The sequence below is a fragment of the Salmo salar genome, chromosome ssa02 (genome assembly GCF_905237065.1).
Source record: "Salmo salar chromosome ssa02, Ssal_v3.1, whole genome shotgun sequence".
Classification (NCBI taxonomy): Eukaryota; Metazoa; Chordata; class Actinopteri; order Salmoniformes; family Salmonidae; genus Salmo; species Salmo salar.
In genome coordinates, this window is record NC_059443.1 from 93,332,169 (window position 1) to 93,347,148 (window position 14,980).

General features: G+C 45.7%; 1 protein-coding gene across 4 annotated transcripts in view; it reads left to right on the forward strand.

The window, feature by feature from the left end:
* Nucleotides 1-1,920: 1,920 nt before the first annotated feature.
* The window catches only part of mief2 (mitochondrial elongation factor 2), a 16,624-nt gene continuing 3,564 nt past the window's right edge, over nucleotides 1,921-14,980 (forward strand). The window contains exons 1-5 of one of the 4 annotated variants that reach the window (XM_045712421.1): nucleotides 1,921-2,041; nucleotides 7,231-7,391; nucleotides 8,385-8,550; nucleotides 9,701-9,807; nucleotides 11,306-11,482. In XM_045712421.1, the coding sequence (XP_045568377.1) occupies nucleotides 1,993-2,041; nucleotides 7,231-7,391; nucleotides 8,385-8,550; nucleotides 9,701-9,807; nucleotides 11,306-11,482 (660 nt within the window). In that variant the 5' untranslated portion in view covers nucleotides 1,921-1,992. Of the gene's footprint in view, nucleotides 2,111-7,230; nucleotides 7,392-8,384; nucleotides 8,551-9,700; nucleotides 9,808-11,305; nucleotides 11,483-14,980 lie in introns of all 4 variants that reach the window. The other 3 variants (XM_045712426.1, XM_045712429.1, XM_045712435.1) reach the window with 3 other exon arrangements.

A 14,980-nucleotide genomic window follows, 5' to 3' on the forward strand; every position in this document is an offset into this window, starting at 1 on the left:
CCTTGGCAGGAACTAACGGGGATCCATAATAAACCCCAGGAAGAGCAGCTGCTGCCTTGGCAGCAACCAATGGGGATCCACAATCAACCCCAGGAAGAGTAGCTGCTGACTTGGCAGGAACTAATGTGGATCCATAATAAACCCCAGGAAGAGTAGCTGCTGCCTTGGCAGGAACTAACGGGGATCCATAATAAACCCCAGGAAGAGTAGCTGCTGACTTGGCAGGAACTAACGGGGATCCATAATAAACCCCAGGAAGAGTAGCTGCTGCCTTGGCAGGAACTAATGGGGATCCATAATAAACCCCAGGAAGAGTAGCTGCTGCCTTGGCAGGAACTAATGGGGATCCATAATCAACCCCAGGAAGAGTAGCTGCTGCCTTGGCAGGAACTAATGGGGATCCATAATAAACCCCAGGAAGAGTAGCTGCTGACTTGGCAGGAACTAATGTGGATCCATAATAAACCCCCAGGAAGAGTTGCCGCTGCCTTGGCAGGAACTAACGGGGATCCATAGTAAACCCCAGGAAGAGTAGCCGCTGCCTTGGCAGGAACTAATGGGGATCCATAATAAACCCCCAGGAAGAGTAGCCGCTGCCTTGGCAGGAACTAATGGGGATCCATAGTAAACCCCAGGAAGAGTAGCCGCTGCCTTGGCAGGAACTAACGGGGATCCATAGTAAACCCCAGGAAGAGTAGCCGCTGCCTTGGCAGGAACTAACGGGGATCCATAATAAACCCCAGGAAGAGTAGCTGCTGCCTTGGCAGGAACTAATGGGGATCCATAATAAACCCCAGGAAGAGTAGCTGCTGCCTTGGCAGGAACTAATGGGGATCCATAATAAACCCCAGGAAGAGTAGCTGCTGCCTTGGCAGGAACTAATGTGGATCCATAATAAACCCCAGGAAGAGTAGCTGCTGCCTTGGCGGGAACTAATGGGGATCCATAATAAACACAACAACAACAAAAATAAGAGAAAAAACGATTAAAAACGCTGGATTATACGGTAATTAATGATCAAATCCAGGTCGAATTAATGTTCTCGGCAAATTGAAAAGGTAATGCTGAGTTCACATACTAGTAGTTACTAGGAAACTCTGAAATTTCCAACTTGCTAACTGGTTGAACGCAGGCAAATGTATAACAGAAACCTGTTAGCGGGTCGGAAATGTCTGAGTTCCGACTAAATTATGTTTTACACACAATAAACTTGTGCGTGTTTTGGGGTAAAAAATAAATTAAAACTCCCACCCCCTTCAGCTGCAAAGACCCCAAACGTCAACGTCAGAACATAACGTCTCCTGCCATTGGTCCGCTTGGCTGTCAATCATACGGACAAATGTATGGGCGTGTTCCTCTGCCCAGGCCTTTCCTCCGCCTGCCAGATCTTACAACGCCTCGACAGGTATTTTATGTGTCATCTAAGAACATTTGTTTGTTTTGTTAATCTAAGAACATTATATATATATTTTTTATTTTTATTTTTTATGAATCTAAGAACATTATATATATATATAATTATTATTATTTTTTCATCTAATAACATTATAGTAGCTAACATTAGCTAGCTATCACACACACATGTCCTCTGTGTTATTTGGAGAATGATTTACACAATAGGATAACATGATATTTAGCTAGTTAGACTAATGACAGTAGCTATATATATATATTTTGTTAATCTAAGAACATTATATATATATTTTTTTTTTAATATATTTTTTAGAATTTTTTTTTGTTAATCTAAGAATATTATATATCATAAGGTGAATGCACCAATTTGTAAGTCGCTCTGGATAAGAGCATCTGCTAAATGACTTAAATGTAAATGTAAATGTAATAAGAGCATCTGCTAAATGACGTAAATGTAATATTATAGCGATATGTCAATCGATGACGTGGCACCTACCCATTGGTTGGTTGAAGCACGTAACGTCTGTTTTACGACCTCGGTTGCTATGTTACATTACTATTGGACGATATGTTCTTTTCATGTTGACAGATATAATCAAAAACGACAAGATATGGTCGACTAGTCCGGGTAAATAACGTTGTTTTTTAACCAAATGGATTGGAGTTAGAATTACAATATAGCAGAAGTTGTAGATTGGTGAGTGTCGAGTTGTATCCGAACAGCTAAACGCAACAAAAAAAGGAAAATGATAACAACAGCTGTAGTTAGCTATAACGTAATGTGGCTAACTTATGCTAGCTACATAAGCTAACTTAGCTTCTCTTGTTCGTATGCAAACTAAACAAAAGTTTTGTCCCTCTCATGTTGCCCGTTTGGTTGATGTGCCGCTGTCTTTTCACAATAACATTACAGCGTTTTATACGTATAGTTGATTTACTGCTAACTTAGCTAACCTAGCTAACCGTGCTAGCTAGTTCCTAAACAAACATTTCAGTGTACGGCGCCCATCCCACCTAACCAAACTGGCTGCAATTAAACACTGGCTGAAAGGGAGATAAAACAGAGACTGTAAACATGAACTAACTTTGTAACTACTATGTCTGGCTGAACATATACTAGCTAGCTATCACACACACACGTCCTCTGTGTTATTTGGAGAAGGATTTACACAATAGGATAACATGATATTTAGCTAGTTAGACTAACATTAGCTAGCTATCACACACACACACACACTTCCTCTGTGTTATTTGGAGGATTTACACAATAGGATAACATGATATTTAGCTAGTTAGACTAACATTAGCTAGCTATCACACACACACACTTCCTCTGTGTTATTTGGAGGATTTACACAATAGGAAAACATGATATTTAGCTAGTTAGACTAAACGACAGTAGCTAACATTAGCTAGCTACGCTATGATTTCATTACTCTAAAGACACGGCTGTTTTTTTTTTTACGACTTTCTGTTCTGCATAATGTCTATAGAAGAGATTGTTAAACGTCTTCTCTTGTTTTGTTTTTTTTAACCTTTGTCAGTATATATGGCTACAGCGAGTTAGGTTATATCGACCCGTTATGTTGATGTGTGTTTATTGTACTAGAAACATTTAGCTTTGGACAACGTGTGTCAGGTTGCACCATACTGAGACACGGAGAATAAGTCAATATGGTTCATGACAGATATAATATGTAGAGAGTTTGGATATTGACATTCTGGTAGTTGGTTGTTATATCTGTGCAGGTCCAGGAATATACAGTAGCTGGAATATAATGTGACCTGCACAAATTGAGCTCATCTCAGTCTTTAAATAGACTGGGCTTGAATCCTATATGACACCCTTTTCCCTCTATAGTGCACTACTTTTGTCCAGGGCCCATAGCACCCTTTTCCCTATATAGTGCACTACTTTTGGCCAGGGCCCATAGAAACCCTTTTCCCTCTATAGTGCACTACTTTTGGTCAAGGCCCATAGCACCCTTTTCCCTCTATAGTGCACTACTTTTGGCCAGGACCCATAGCACCCTTTTCCCTATATAGTGCACTACTTTTTGCTAGGGCCCATAGAGAATAGGGTGCCATTTAGGATGAACTCTTGGGCTCTGTCTAGTGCCAGGGTAGCCAAGGGGACATCCAATGATCTGAATCAGCTTTCTGTCAGAGCGATCTACTGAGGCTATTTCTGTCTGCCAGGTGCTGCAGGAGATAAATATGACACCAACAGAAAACGGTCACGTAGAGCTGGGAAAGGAAAGTGGGACACAGGCCTGTCAGTCAACACCAGAGATAGGTGGTGACAGGTCTAGGTCCTAGAGACTGAACCAGTCCTGTCAGTCAACACCAGAGATAGGAGGTGACAGGTCTAGGATCATAGAGACTGAACCAGTCCTGTCAGTCAACACCAGAGATAGGTGACAGGTCTAGGATCATAGAGACTGAACCAGTCCTGTCAGTCAACACCAGAGATAGGAGGTGACAGGTCTAGGTCCTAGAGACTGAACCAGTCCTATCAGTCAACACCAGAGATAGGAGGTGACAGGTCTAGGATCATAGAGACTGAACCAGTCCTGTCAGTCAACACCAGAGATAGGAGGTGACAGGTCTAGGTCCTAGAGACTGAACCAGTCCTATCAGTCAACACCAGAGATAGGAGGTGACAGGTCTAGGATCATAGAGACTGAACCAGTCCTATCAGTCAACACCAGAGATAGGTGACAGGTCTAGGTCCTAGAGACTGAACCAGTCCTGTCAGTCAACACCAGAGATAGGTGACAGGTCTAGGATCATAGAGACTGAACCAGTCCTGTCAGTCAACACCAGAGATAGGTGACAGGTCTAGGATCATAGAGACTGAACCAGTCCTGTCAGTCAACACCAGAGATAAACCTCTCTGGGACATGTGGGACGCTAGCGTCCCACCCGCGGTACACACTATTCAACAGCCAGTGAAATAGCAGGGCGGCAAATTCAAAACAACAAAAATCTCATAATTCAAATTTCTCAAACATACATCAATTATATCCCATTTTAAAGATAATCTTCTCATTAATCCAACCACATTGTCCGATTTCAAAAAGGCTTTACGGCGAAAGCATAACATTAGATTATGTTAGGACAACGCCTAAACAAGAAAACCACACAGCCATTTTCAAAGCAAGGAGAGGCGTCACAAAAACCAGAAATACAGCTAAAATGAATCACTAACCTTTGATGATCTTCATCAGATGGCACTCATAGGACTCAATGTTAGACAATACATGTATGTTTTGTTCGATAAAGTTCATATTTATATCCATAAACCCAATTTTACATTGGCGCGTGATGTTCAGAAAATGTATTCCCTCCAAACCTCCGGTGAATGAGCACATCAATTTGCAAAAATACTCATCATAAACGTTGATAAAATTTACAACGGTTATTGAAAGAATTATAGATACACTTCTCCTTAATGCAACCGCTGTGTCAGATTTTAAAATAGCTTTACGGCGAAAGCACATTTTTCAATATTCTGAGTACATAGCTCAACCATCAAAGCAAGCTATACAGTTACCCGCCAAGTTCTGGAGTCAACTAAACTCAGAATTAGTATTATAAATCTTCACATACCTTTGCTGATCTTCGTCGGAATGCACTCCCAGGACTCCCACAAGAAATGTTCGCTTTGTTCGATAAACTCCATATTTATGTCCAAATACCTCTGTTTTGTCGTGCATTCAGATCACTAATCCAAAGGCATAACGCACGAGCGCAAAACCAGAGACGAAAAGTCAAATAGTTCCATTACCGTTCGTAGAAACATGTCAAACGATGTTTACAATCAATCCTTAGGGTCTTTTTAATATAAATCTTCGATAATATTCCAACCGGACAATAGCGTGTTCATTACAGAGGAAAAAGAAGGAGCGGCGCGCCTGCGTGCTTGCGCAGTAAACAACTCGTTGGTCCCAGGCTTGAGACAGCTCTTATTCTCTCCCCAGTAACAGTAGAAGCATAAAACAAGGTTCTAAAGAATGTTGACATCTAGTGGAAGCCTTAGGAAGTGCAAAATGACCCCACAGACACTGTAGTTTGAATAGGGATTAGATAGGAAAAACTACAAGCCACTTCCTGGTTGGATTTTTTCTCAGGTTTTTTTCCTGCCATATGAGTTCTGTTATACTTACAGACATCATTCAAACAGTTTTAGAAACTTCAGAGTGTTTTCTATCCAAATCTACTAATAATATGCATATCCTACGTTCTGAGCCCGAGTAGCAGGCAGTTTAATTTTGGCACGTCATTCATCTGAATTTCTGAATACTGCCCCCTGTCACCAAGAAGTTAATGGTTCGTCTGAGGGATTTCTTATAAGCGTCCAGATTAGTGTCCCGCTCCTTGAAAGCGGCAGCTCTAGCCTTTAGCTCGGTGCAGTTGTTGCCTGTAATCCATGGCTTCTGGTTGGGAAAAGTACGTACGGTCACTGTGAGGATGACGTTGTCGATGCACTTATTGATGAAGCCGATGACTGATGTGCTGTAATCCTCAATGCCATTGGATGAATCCCAGAACATATTCCAGTCTGTGCAAAACAGTCCTGTAGCGTAGCATCCACGTCATCTGACCACTTCCATTTTTGAGCGAGTCACTGGTACTTCCTGCTTTAGTTTTTGCTTGTAAGCAGGAATCAAGAGGAATTATGGTTAGTTTTGTCAAATGGAGGGCGAGGGAGAGCTTTGTATGTGTCTCTGTGTGTGGAGTAAAGGTGGTCTAGAGTTTTTTTTCCCTCTGGTTGCACATTTAACATGCTGGTAGAAATGAGGTAAAACGGGATTTAAAAGTTTGCCTGCATTATAGTCCCCGGCCACTAGGAGCGCCGCTTCTAGTGTCCATTGCTTGTATTTCTTGGCCCAAGCGACTCTCTTCTTATTATTGGTGTCCTTTAGTAGTGGTTTCTTTGCAGCAATTTGACCATGAAGGCCTGATTCACACAGTCTCCTCTGAACAGTTGATGTTGAGATGTGTCTGTTGCTTGAACTCTGTGAAGCATTTATTTGGGCTGTAATTTCTGAGGCTGGTAACTCTAATGAACTTATCTTCTGCAGCAGAGGTAACTCTGGGTCTTCCTTTCCTGTGGCGGTCCTCATGAGAGCCAGATTCATCATAGCGCTTGATGGTTTTTGCGACTGCAGTTGAAGAAACGTTTAAAGTTCTTGCCATTTTCCAGATTGACTGACTTTCATGTCTTAAAGTAATGATGGACTGTCGTTTCTCTTTGCTTATTTGAGCTGTTCTTGCCATAATATGGACTTGGTCTTTTACCAAATAGGTCTATCTTCTGTATACCACCCCTACCTTGTCACAACACAACTGATTGGGGCAAACGCATTTAAGAAGGAAAGAAATTCCACATTTATTAACATTTTAACAAGGCACACCTGTTAATTGAAAAGCATTCCAGGTGACTATCTCATTAAGCTGGTTGAGAGAATGCCAAGAGTGTTGCAAAGCTGTCATCAATCAAGAAAAACCCTTGAATGAGCAAGTGTGTCCAAAAAAAAACGTTTGACTGTTACTGTATATTTTCATATACATTCGGATAAACCCTCCTAACAGCCTACCCAATCGCTCGGAGGAGTCCGCATGGTCCTAAAGCCCCCCATTGCCTCGTTTTGTATCACATTCCAATTATAAAACTGGGGGGAGGGGACAAAAAAAATCACATTTCAGAATGTGGGGGGACATGCCCCCAGTGAAAGTTACACCCCTGTTTATACATATATCCCTCTACAGAAAATGAAAGTCATCTCTCTCGCTCTCTGTTGTTTCTATCAGGTGTCTCTGTGGGACAGGAAGTGATGGACTTCCGGTGGGGGAGGAGCCGGGGCGAGGAGGGCATCGCCGTGGTAATAAACTTCCTGCTGGCTAATGCCCGATTGGTCCTGGGAGTGGGAGGGGCTGCGGTGCTGGGCATCGCTACGTTGGCTGTCAAGAGGGTGAGAGAGAGAGAGAGAGAGAGAGAGAGAGAGAGAGTGAATTTCGTCTTGACTGGAGAAATAAATTATAAAAATAATCAACTCGCATCATAATTACTCATTACCGTTTTTTGTAGGTCATTTAAGTCAGTCACAATTTACCCACAATGCATCATGGATTTTATGCGCTCGAACAGGGCCTGTGTGAGAGAGAGCGTATGTGTGTGTGCATTTAAACAATGGAATTTTAAAAAATGGTGTGTATATCTGAACGATGGTAGTCCAGGTGTATAATGGTGTGAATATCTGAACGATGGTAGTCCAGGTGTATAATAGTGTGTATATCTGAACGATGGTAGTCCAGGTGTATAATGGTGTGTATATCTGAACGATGGTAGTCCAGGTGTATAATGGTGTGTGTATCTGAACGATGGTAGTCCAGGTGTATAATGGTGTGAATATCTGAACGATGGTAGTCCAGGTGTATAATGGTGTGAATATCTGAACAATGGTAGTCCAGGTGTATAATGCTGTGTGTATCTGAACGATGGTAGTCCAGGTGTATAATGGTGTGAATATCTGAACGATGGTAGTCCAGGTGTATAATGGTGTGAATATCTGAACAATGGTAGTCCAGGTGTATAATGGTGTGAATATCTGAACAATGGTAGTCCAGGTGTATAATGGTGTGAATATCTGAACGATGGTAGTCCAGGTGTATAATGGTGTGAATATCTGAACGATGGTAGTCCAGGTGTTTAATGGTGTGAATATCTGAACGATGGTAGTCCAGGTGTATAATGGTGTGTATATCTGAACGATGGTAGTCCAGGTGTATAATGGTGTGTATATCTGAACGATGGTAGTCCAGGTGTATAATGGTGTGTATATCTGAACGATGGTAGTCCAGGTGTATAATGGTGTGTATATCTGAACGATGGTAGTCCAGGTGTATAATGGTGTGTATATCTGAACGATGGTAGTCCAGGTGTATAATGGTGTGTGTATCTGTAGTTGATAGAACGCGCCGGCCGAGAGGCGGACGACGAGAAGGTGGAACAGAAGATGTCGGAGAGCTGGGAGGAGCTTAGCTTAGTCTCCGCCTCCCCCAAGTCCATAAGGAAGGGGCTGGAGAGTGTTGTCATGAAACACGTCGCCAAGGCAACCAAGTCACAGAAAGGTACAGGACACTGATTACCACACCGCTTCTTTCTCACCCCATCCTCTCTCTTCTCTTTCTCACCCCATCCTCTCTCTCCTCTTTCTCACCCCATCCTCTCTCCTCTCTTTCTCACCCCATCCTCTCTCCTCTCTTTCTCACCCCATCCTCTCTCTCCTCTCTTTCTCACCCCATCCTCTCTCTCTCTCCTCTTTCTCACCCCATCCTCTCTCTCTCTCCTCTCTTTCTCACCCCATCCTCTCTTCTCCTCTCCTCTCTTTCTCACCCCATCCTCGCTCTCCTCTCTTTCTCACCCCATCCTCTCTCTCCTCTCTTTCTCACCCCATCCTCTCTCCTCTCTCTCACCCCATCCTCTCTCTCTCTCCTCTCTTTCTCACCCCATCCTCTCTCTCCTCTCTTTCTCACCCCATCCTCTCTCCTCTTTCTCACCCCATCCTCTCTCTCTCTTTCTCACCCCATCCTCTCTCTCTCTCCTCTTTCTCACCCCATCCTCTCTCTCCTCTCTTTCTCACCCCATCCTCTCTCTCCTCTCTTTCTCACCCCATCCACTCTCCTCTTTCTCACCCCATCCACTCTCCTCTTTCTCACCCCATCCCCTCTCCTCTCTTTCTCAACCCATCCTCTCTCCTCTCTTTCTCACCCCATCCTCTCTCCTCTCTTTCTCACCCCATCCTCTCTCTCTCCTCTCTTTCTCACCCCATCCTCTCTCTCTCCTCTCTTTCTCACCCCATCCTCTCTCTCTCCTCTCTTTCTCACCCCATCCTCTCCTCTCTTTCTCACCCCATGCTCTCTCTCCTCTCTTTCTCACCCCATCCTCTCTCTCCTCTCTTTCTCACCCCATCCTCTCTCTCCTCTCTTTCTCACCCCATCCTCTCTCCTCTCTTTCTCACCCCATCCTCTCTCTCCTCTCTTTCTCACCCCATCCTCTCTCTCTCTCCTCTCTTTCTCACCCCATCCTCTCTCCTCTCTTTCTCACCCCATCCTCTCTCCTCTCTTTCTTACCCCATCCTCTCCTCTCTTTCTCACCCCATCCTCTCCTCTCTTTCTCACCCCATCCTCTCTTTCTCACCCCATCCTTTCTCTCTCACCCCATCCTTTCTCTCTCCTCTCTTTCTCACCCCATCCTCTCTCTCCTCTCCTCTCTTTCTAGCTGACCTGTGCCAGCCCCAGCAGCAGAAGTCTAGTCTGGAAGAGAAGCCTGTCAAAGCATCAGAGTCCCAGAGACCCAAGAGCCTACAGCTGTCTCTCACCTTGCAGGTATGACCCTTGACCTCTAAGTCAAGAGCCTACAGCTGTCTCTCACGTTGCAGGTATGACCCTTGACCTCTAGCCAAGAGCCTACAGCTGTCTCTCACCTTGCAGGTATGACCCTTGACCTCTAGCCAAGAGCCTACAGCTGTCTCTCACCTTGCAGGTATGACCCTTGACCTCTAGCCAAGAGCCTACAGCTGTCTCTCACCTTGCAGGTATGACCCTTGACCTCTAAGCCAGGATTCTACAGTGGCTGCCTGACTGCGTGCGATCTGATCGTGGTAGAGCGTGGTACTTGCAACGTCAAGGATCCGTGGGTTCGATTCCTGCTGAGGACAACCCTTATTCTAAAAGTTATGAAAAAAAAAAAAATGTGAAGCTATATAAGTTATTTCTGTTTTTTATTTTGAATATATTTGTAAAAATTCCCCCCAAAAAACGTTTTTTCTTTGTCGTTATGAGGTACTGTGATGTCATTATGGGGTACTGTGATGTCATTATGGGGTACTGTGATGTCATTATGGGGTACTGTGATGTCATTATGGGGTATTGTGATGTCATTATGGGGTATTGTGTGTAGATTGATGAGGGGAAACAATTTAATCCATTTTAGAATAAGGCTGTAATGTAACAAAATGTGGAAAGAAAGGGGAAAGGGTCTGAATACTTTTCCGAATGCCGTGTATTTTATGCTGTACGATATGATGTGGTTCGCTGGTATGTTAAGTACCGATCCAGACGCTGGTCTGTAGTCTGGTAGGAACACCACTCTAACGCTCTGGGTTACCGACCTGCCGGATTTCATCCCACTGGTCCATCTTCAAGGCATTCCTAGTGGATCACCAAACATTTCATCCCACTGGTCCATCTTCAAGGCATTCCTAGTGGATCACCAAACATTTCATCCCACTGGTCCATCTTCAAGGCATTCCTAGTGGATCACCGAACATTTCATCCCACTGGTCCATCTTCAAGGCATTCCTAGTGGATCACCGAACATTTCATCCCACTGGTCCATCTTCAAGGCATTCCTAGTGGATCACCGAACATTTCATCCCACTGGTCCATCTTCAAGGCATTCCTAGTGGATCACCGAACATTTCATCCCACTGGTCCATCTTCAAGGCATTCCTAGTGGATCACCGAACATTTCATCCCACTGGTCCATCTTCAAGGCATTCCTAGTGGATCACCGAACATTTCATCCCACTGGTCCATCTTCAAGGCATTCCTAGTGGATCACCAAACATTTCTGGAGAGAAGATGACTCCCTAAGCTCCTAATTATTTAATGAGTATGTTGGCGTCAGGTGCACTTCATCAGAGAAGCCCTGTTGGCTACCAGAGATATCTGACCTTTAACCTCTCTCTCTCTGTAGGACCGTCTCCATCAGTATTATTCTACCAGAGATATCTGACCTTTAACCTCTCTCTCTCTGTAGGACCGCCTCCATCAGTATTATTCTACCAGAGATATCTGACCTTTAACCTCTCGCTCTCTGTAGGACCGCCTCCATCAGTATTATTCTACCAGAGCAGCTTTAACCCCAGAGGTCGTCCACAGAGCTGAGAGTCTCGCTCTCGATATCTGCACAGAGGTACAAGGCTTCCTGCACACCACGAACCCTGACATGCCTCTGGGAGAGATGTCACTGGGAGGATCCCTCCTCGACGACCTGCAGGTACCACGCGCTGAATCACACGCTGAATCACACGCTGAATCACACCATGTTGTCATGGTGGTGATGAAGCTAGTCGTGTTGTCATGGTGGTGATGAAGCTAGTCGTGTTGTCATGGTGGTGATGAAGCTAGTCGTGTTGTGTCGGTGGTGATGAAGCTAGTCGTGTTGTGTCGGTGGTGAAGCTAGTCGTGTTGTGTCGGTGGTGAAGCTAGTCGTGTTGTGTCGGTGGTGAAGCTAGTCGTGTTGTATCGGTGGTGATGAAGCTAGTCGTGTTGTGTCGGTGGTGATGAAGCTAGTCGTGTTGTGTCGGTGGTGATGAAGCTAGTCGTGTTGTGTCGGTGGTGATGAAGCTAGTCGTGTTGTGTCGGTGGTGGTGAAGCTAGTCGTGTTGTGTCGGTGGTGATGAAGCTAGTCGTGTTGTGGTGATGAAGCTAGTCGTGTTGTGGTGATGAAGCTAGTCGATGAAGCTAGTCGTGTCGTGGTGATGAAGCTAGTCGTGTCGTGGTGATGAAGCTAGTCGTGTCGTGGTGATGAAGCTAGTCGTGTCGTGGTGATGAAGCTAGTCGTGTCGTGTCGGTGGTGATGAAGCTAGTCGTGTCGGTGGTGATGAAGCTGGTCGTGTTGTGCCGGTGGTGATGAAGCTGGTCGTGTCGGTGGTGATGAAGCTAGTCGTGTTGTGCCGGTGGTGATGAAGCTGGTCGTGTCGGTGGTGATGAAGCTAGTCGTGTTGTGCCGGTGGTGATGAGGAAGCTAGTCGTGTTGTGGTGATGAAGCTAGTCGTGTTGTGTTGATGAAGCTAGTCATGTTTGTGGTGATGAAGTGGGTCGTGCTGTCAGGGTGGTGATGAAGCTAGTCGTGTTGTGGTGATGAAGCTAGTCGTGTGGTGGTGTTGAAGCTAGTCGTGTCGGTGGTGATGAAGCTAGTCGTGTCGGTGGTGATGAAGCTAGTCGTGTCGGTGGTGATGAAGCTAGTCGTGTCGGTGGTGATGAAGCTAGTCGTGTTGTGTCGGTGGTGATGAAGCTAGTCGTGTTGTGTCGGTGGTGATGAAGCTAGTCGTGTTGTGTCGGTGGTGATGAAGCTAGTCGTGTTGTCATGGTGGTGATGAAGCTAGTCGTGTTGTGTCGGTGGTGATGAAGCTAGTCGTGTTGTGTCGGTGGTGAAGCTAGTCGTGTTGTGTCGGTGGTGATAAAGCTAGTCGTGTTGTGTCGGTGGTGATAAAGCTAGTCGTGTTGTGGTGATGAAGCTAGTCGTGTTGTGGTGATGAAGCTAGTTGTGTTGTGTCGGTGGTGATGAAGCTAGTCGTGTTGTGTCGGTGGTGATGAAGCTAGTCGTGTTGTGTCGGTGGTGATGAAGCTAGTCGTGTTGTGTCGGTGGTGGTGAAGCTAGTCGTGTTGTGTCGGTGGTGATGAAGCTAGTCGTGTTGTGGTGATGAAGCTAGTCGTGTTGTGGTGATGAAGCTAGTCGATGAAGCTAGTCGTGTCGTGGTGATGAAGCTAGTCGTGTCGTGGTGATGAAGCTAGTCGTGTCGTGGTGATGAAGCTAGTCGTGTCGTGGTGATGAAGCTAGTCGTGTAGTGGTGATGAAGCTAGTCGTGTCGGTGGTGATGAAGCTAGTCGTGTCGGTGGTGATGAAGCTGGTCGTGTTGTGCCGGTGGTGATGAAGCTGGTCGTGTCGGTGGTGATGAAGCTAGTCGTGTTGTGCCGGTGGTGATGAAGCTGGTCGTGTCGGTGGTGATGAAGCTGGTCGTGTCGGTGGTGATGAAGCTAGTCGTGTTGTGCCGGTGGTGATGAGGAAGCTAGTCGTGTTGTGGTGATGAAGCTAGTCGTGTTGTGGTGATGAAGCTAGTCGTGTTGTGTTGATGAAGCTAGTCATGTTTGTGGTGATGAAGTGGGTCGTGCTGTCAGGGTGGTGATGAAGCTAGTCGTGTTGTGGTGATGAAGCTATTCGTATTGTGCTGGTGGTGAAGCTAGTCGTGTTGTGGTGATGAAGCTAGTCGTGTGGTGGTGTTGAAGCTAGTCGTGTCGGTGGTGATGAAGCTAGTCGTGTCGGTGGTGATGAAGCTAGTCGTGTTGTGTCGGTGGTGATGAAGCTAGTCGTGTTGTGTCGGTGGTGATGAAGCTAGTCGTGTTGTGTCGGTGGTGAAGCTAGTCGTGTTGTGTCGGTGGTGAAGCTAGTCGTGTTGTGTCGGTGGTGATGAAGCTAGTCGTGTTGTATCGGTGGTGATAAAGCTAGTCGTGTTGTGTTGGTGGTGATAAAGCTAGTCGTGTTGTGTCGGTGGTGATAAAGCTAGTCATGTTGTGGTGATGAAGCTAGTCGTGTTGTGTCGGTGGTGATGAAGCTAGTCGTGTTGTATCGGTGGTGATGAAGCTAGTCGTGTTGTATCGGTGGTGATAAAGCTAGTCGTGTTGTGTCGGTGGTGATAAAGCTAGTCGTGTTGTGGCGATGAAGCTAGTCGTGTTGTGGTGATGAAGCTAGTCGTGTTGTGGTGATGAAGCTAGTCGTGTTGTGTCGGTGGTGATGAAGCTAGTCGTGTTGTGTCGGTGGTGATGAAGCTAGTCGTGTTGTGTCGGTGGTGATAAAGCTAGTCGTGTTGTGGTGATGAAGCTAGTCGTGTTGTGGTGATGAAGCTAGTCGTGTTGTGGTGATGAAGCTAGTCGTGTTGTGGTGATGAAGCTAGTCGTGTTGTGTCGGTGGTGAAGCTAGTCGTGTTGTGTCGGTGGTGATGAAGCTAGTCGTGTTGTGTCGGTGGTGATGAAGCTAGTCGTGTTGTGGTGATGAAGCTAGTCGTGTTGTGGTGATGAAGCTAGTCGATGAAGCTAGTCGTGTCGTGGTGATGAAGCTAGTCGTGTCGTGGTTATGAAGCTAGTCGTGTCGTGGTAATGAAGCTAGTCGATGAAGCTAGTCGTGTCGTGGTGATGAAGCTAGTCGTGTCGGTGGTGATGAAGCTAGTCGTGTTGTGCCGGTGGTGATGAAGCTGGTCGTGTCGGTGGTGATGAAGCTAGTCGTGTTGTGCCGGTGGTGATGAAGCTGGTCGTGTCGGTGGTGATGAAGCTGGTCGTGTCGGTGGTGATGAAGCTAGTCGTGTTATGCCGGTGGTGATGAGGAAGCTAGTCGTGTTGTGGTGATGAAGCTAGTCGTGTTGTGTTGATGAAGTGGGTCGTGTGGTGGTGTTGAAGCTAGTCGTGTCGGTGGTGATGAAGCTAGTCGTGTTGTGGTGATGAAGCTAGTCGTGTTGTGGTGATGAAGCTAGTCGTGTTGTGGTGATGAAGCTAGTCGTGTTGTGTCGGTGGTGATGAAGCTAGTCGTGTTGTGTCGGTGGTGATGAAGCTAGTCGTGTTGTGTCGGTGGTGAAGCTAGTCGTGTTGTGTCGGTGGTGATGAAGCTAGTCGTGTTGTGGTGATGAAGCTAGTCGTGTTGTGGTGATGAAGCTAGTCGATGAAGCTAGTCGTGTCGTGGTGATGAAGCTAGTCGTGTCATGGTGATGAAGCTAGTCGTGTT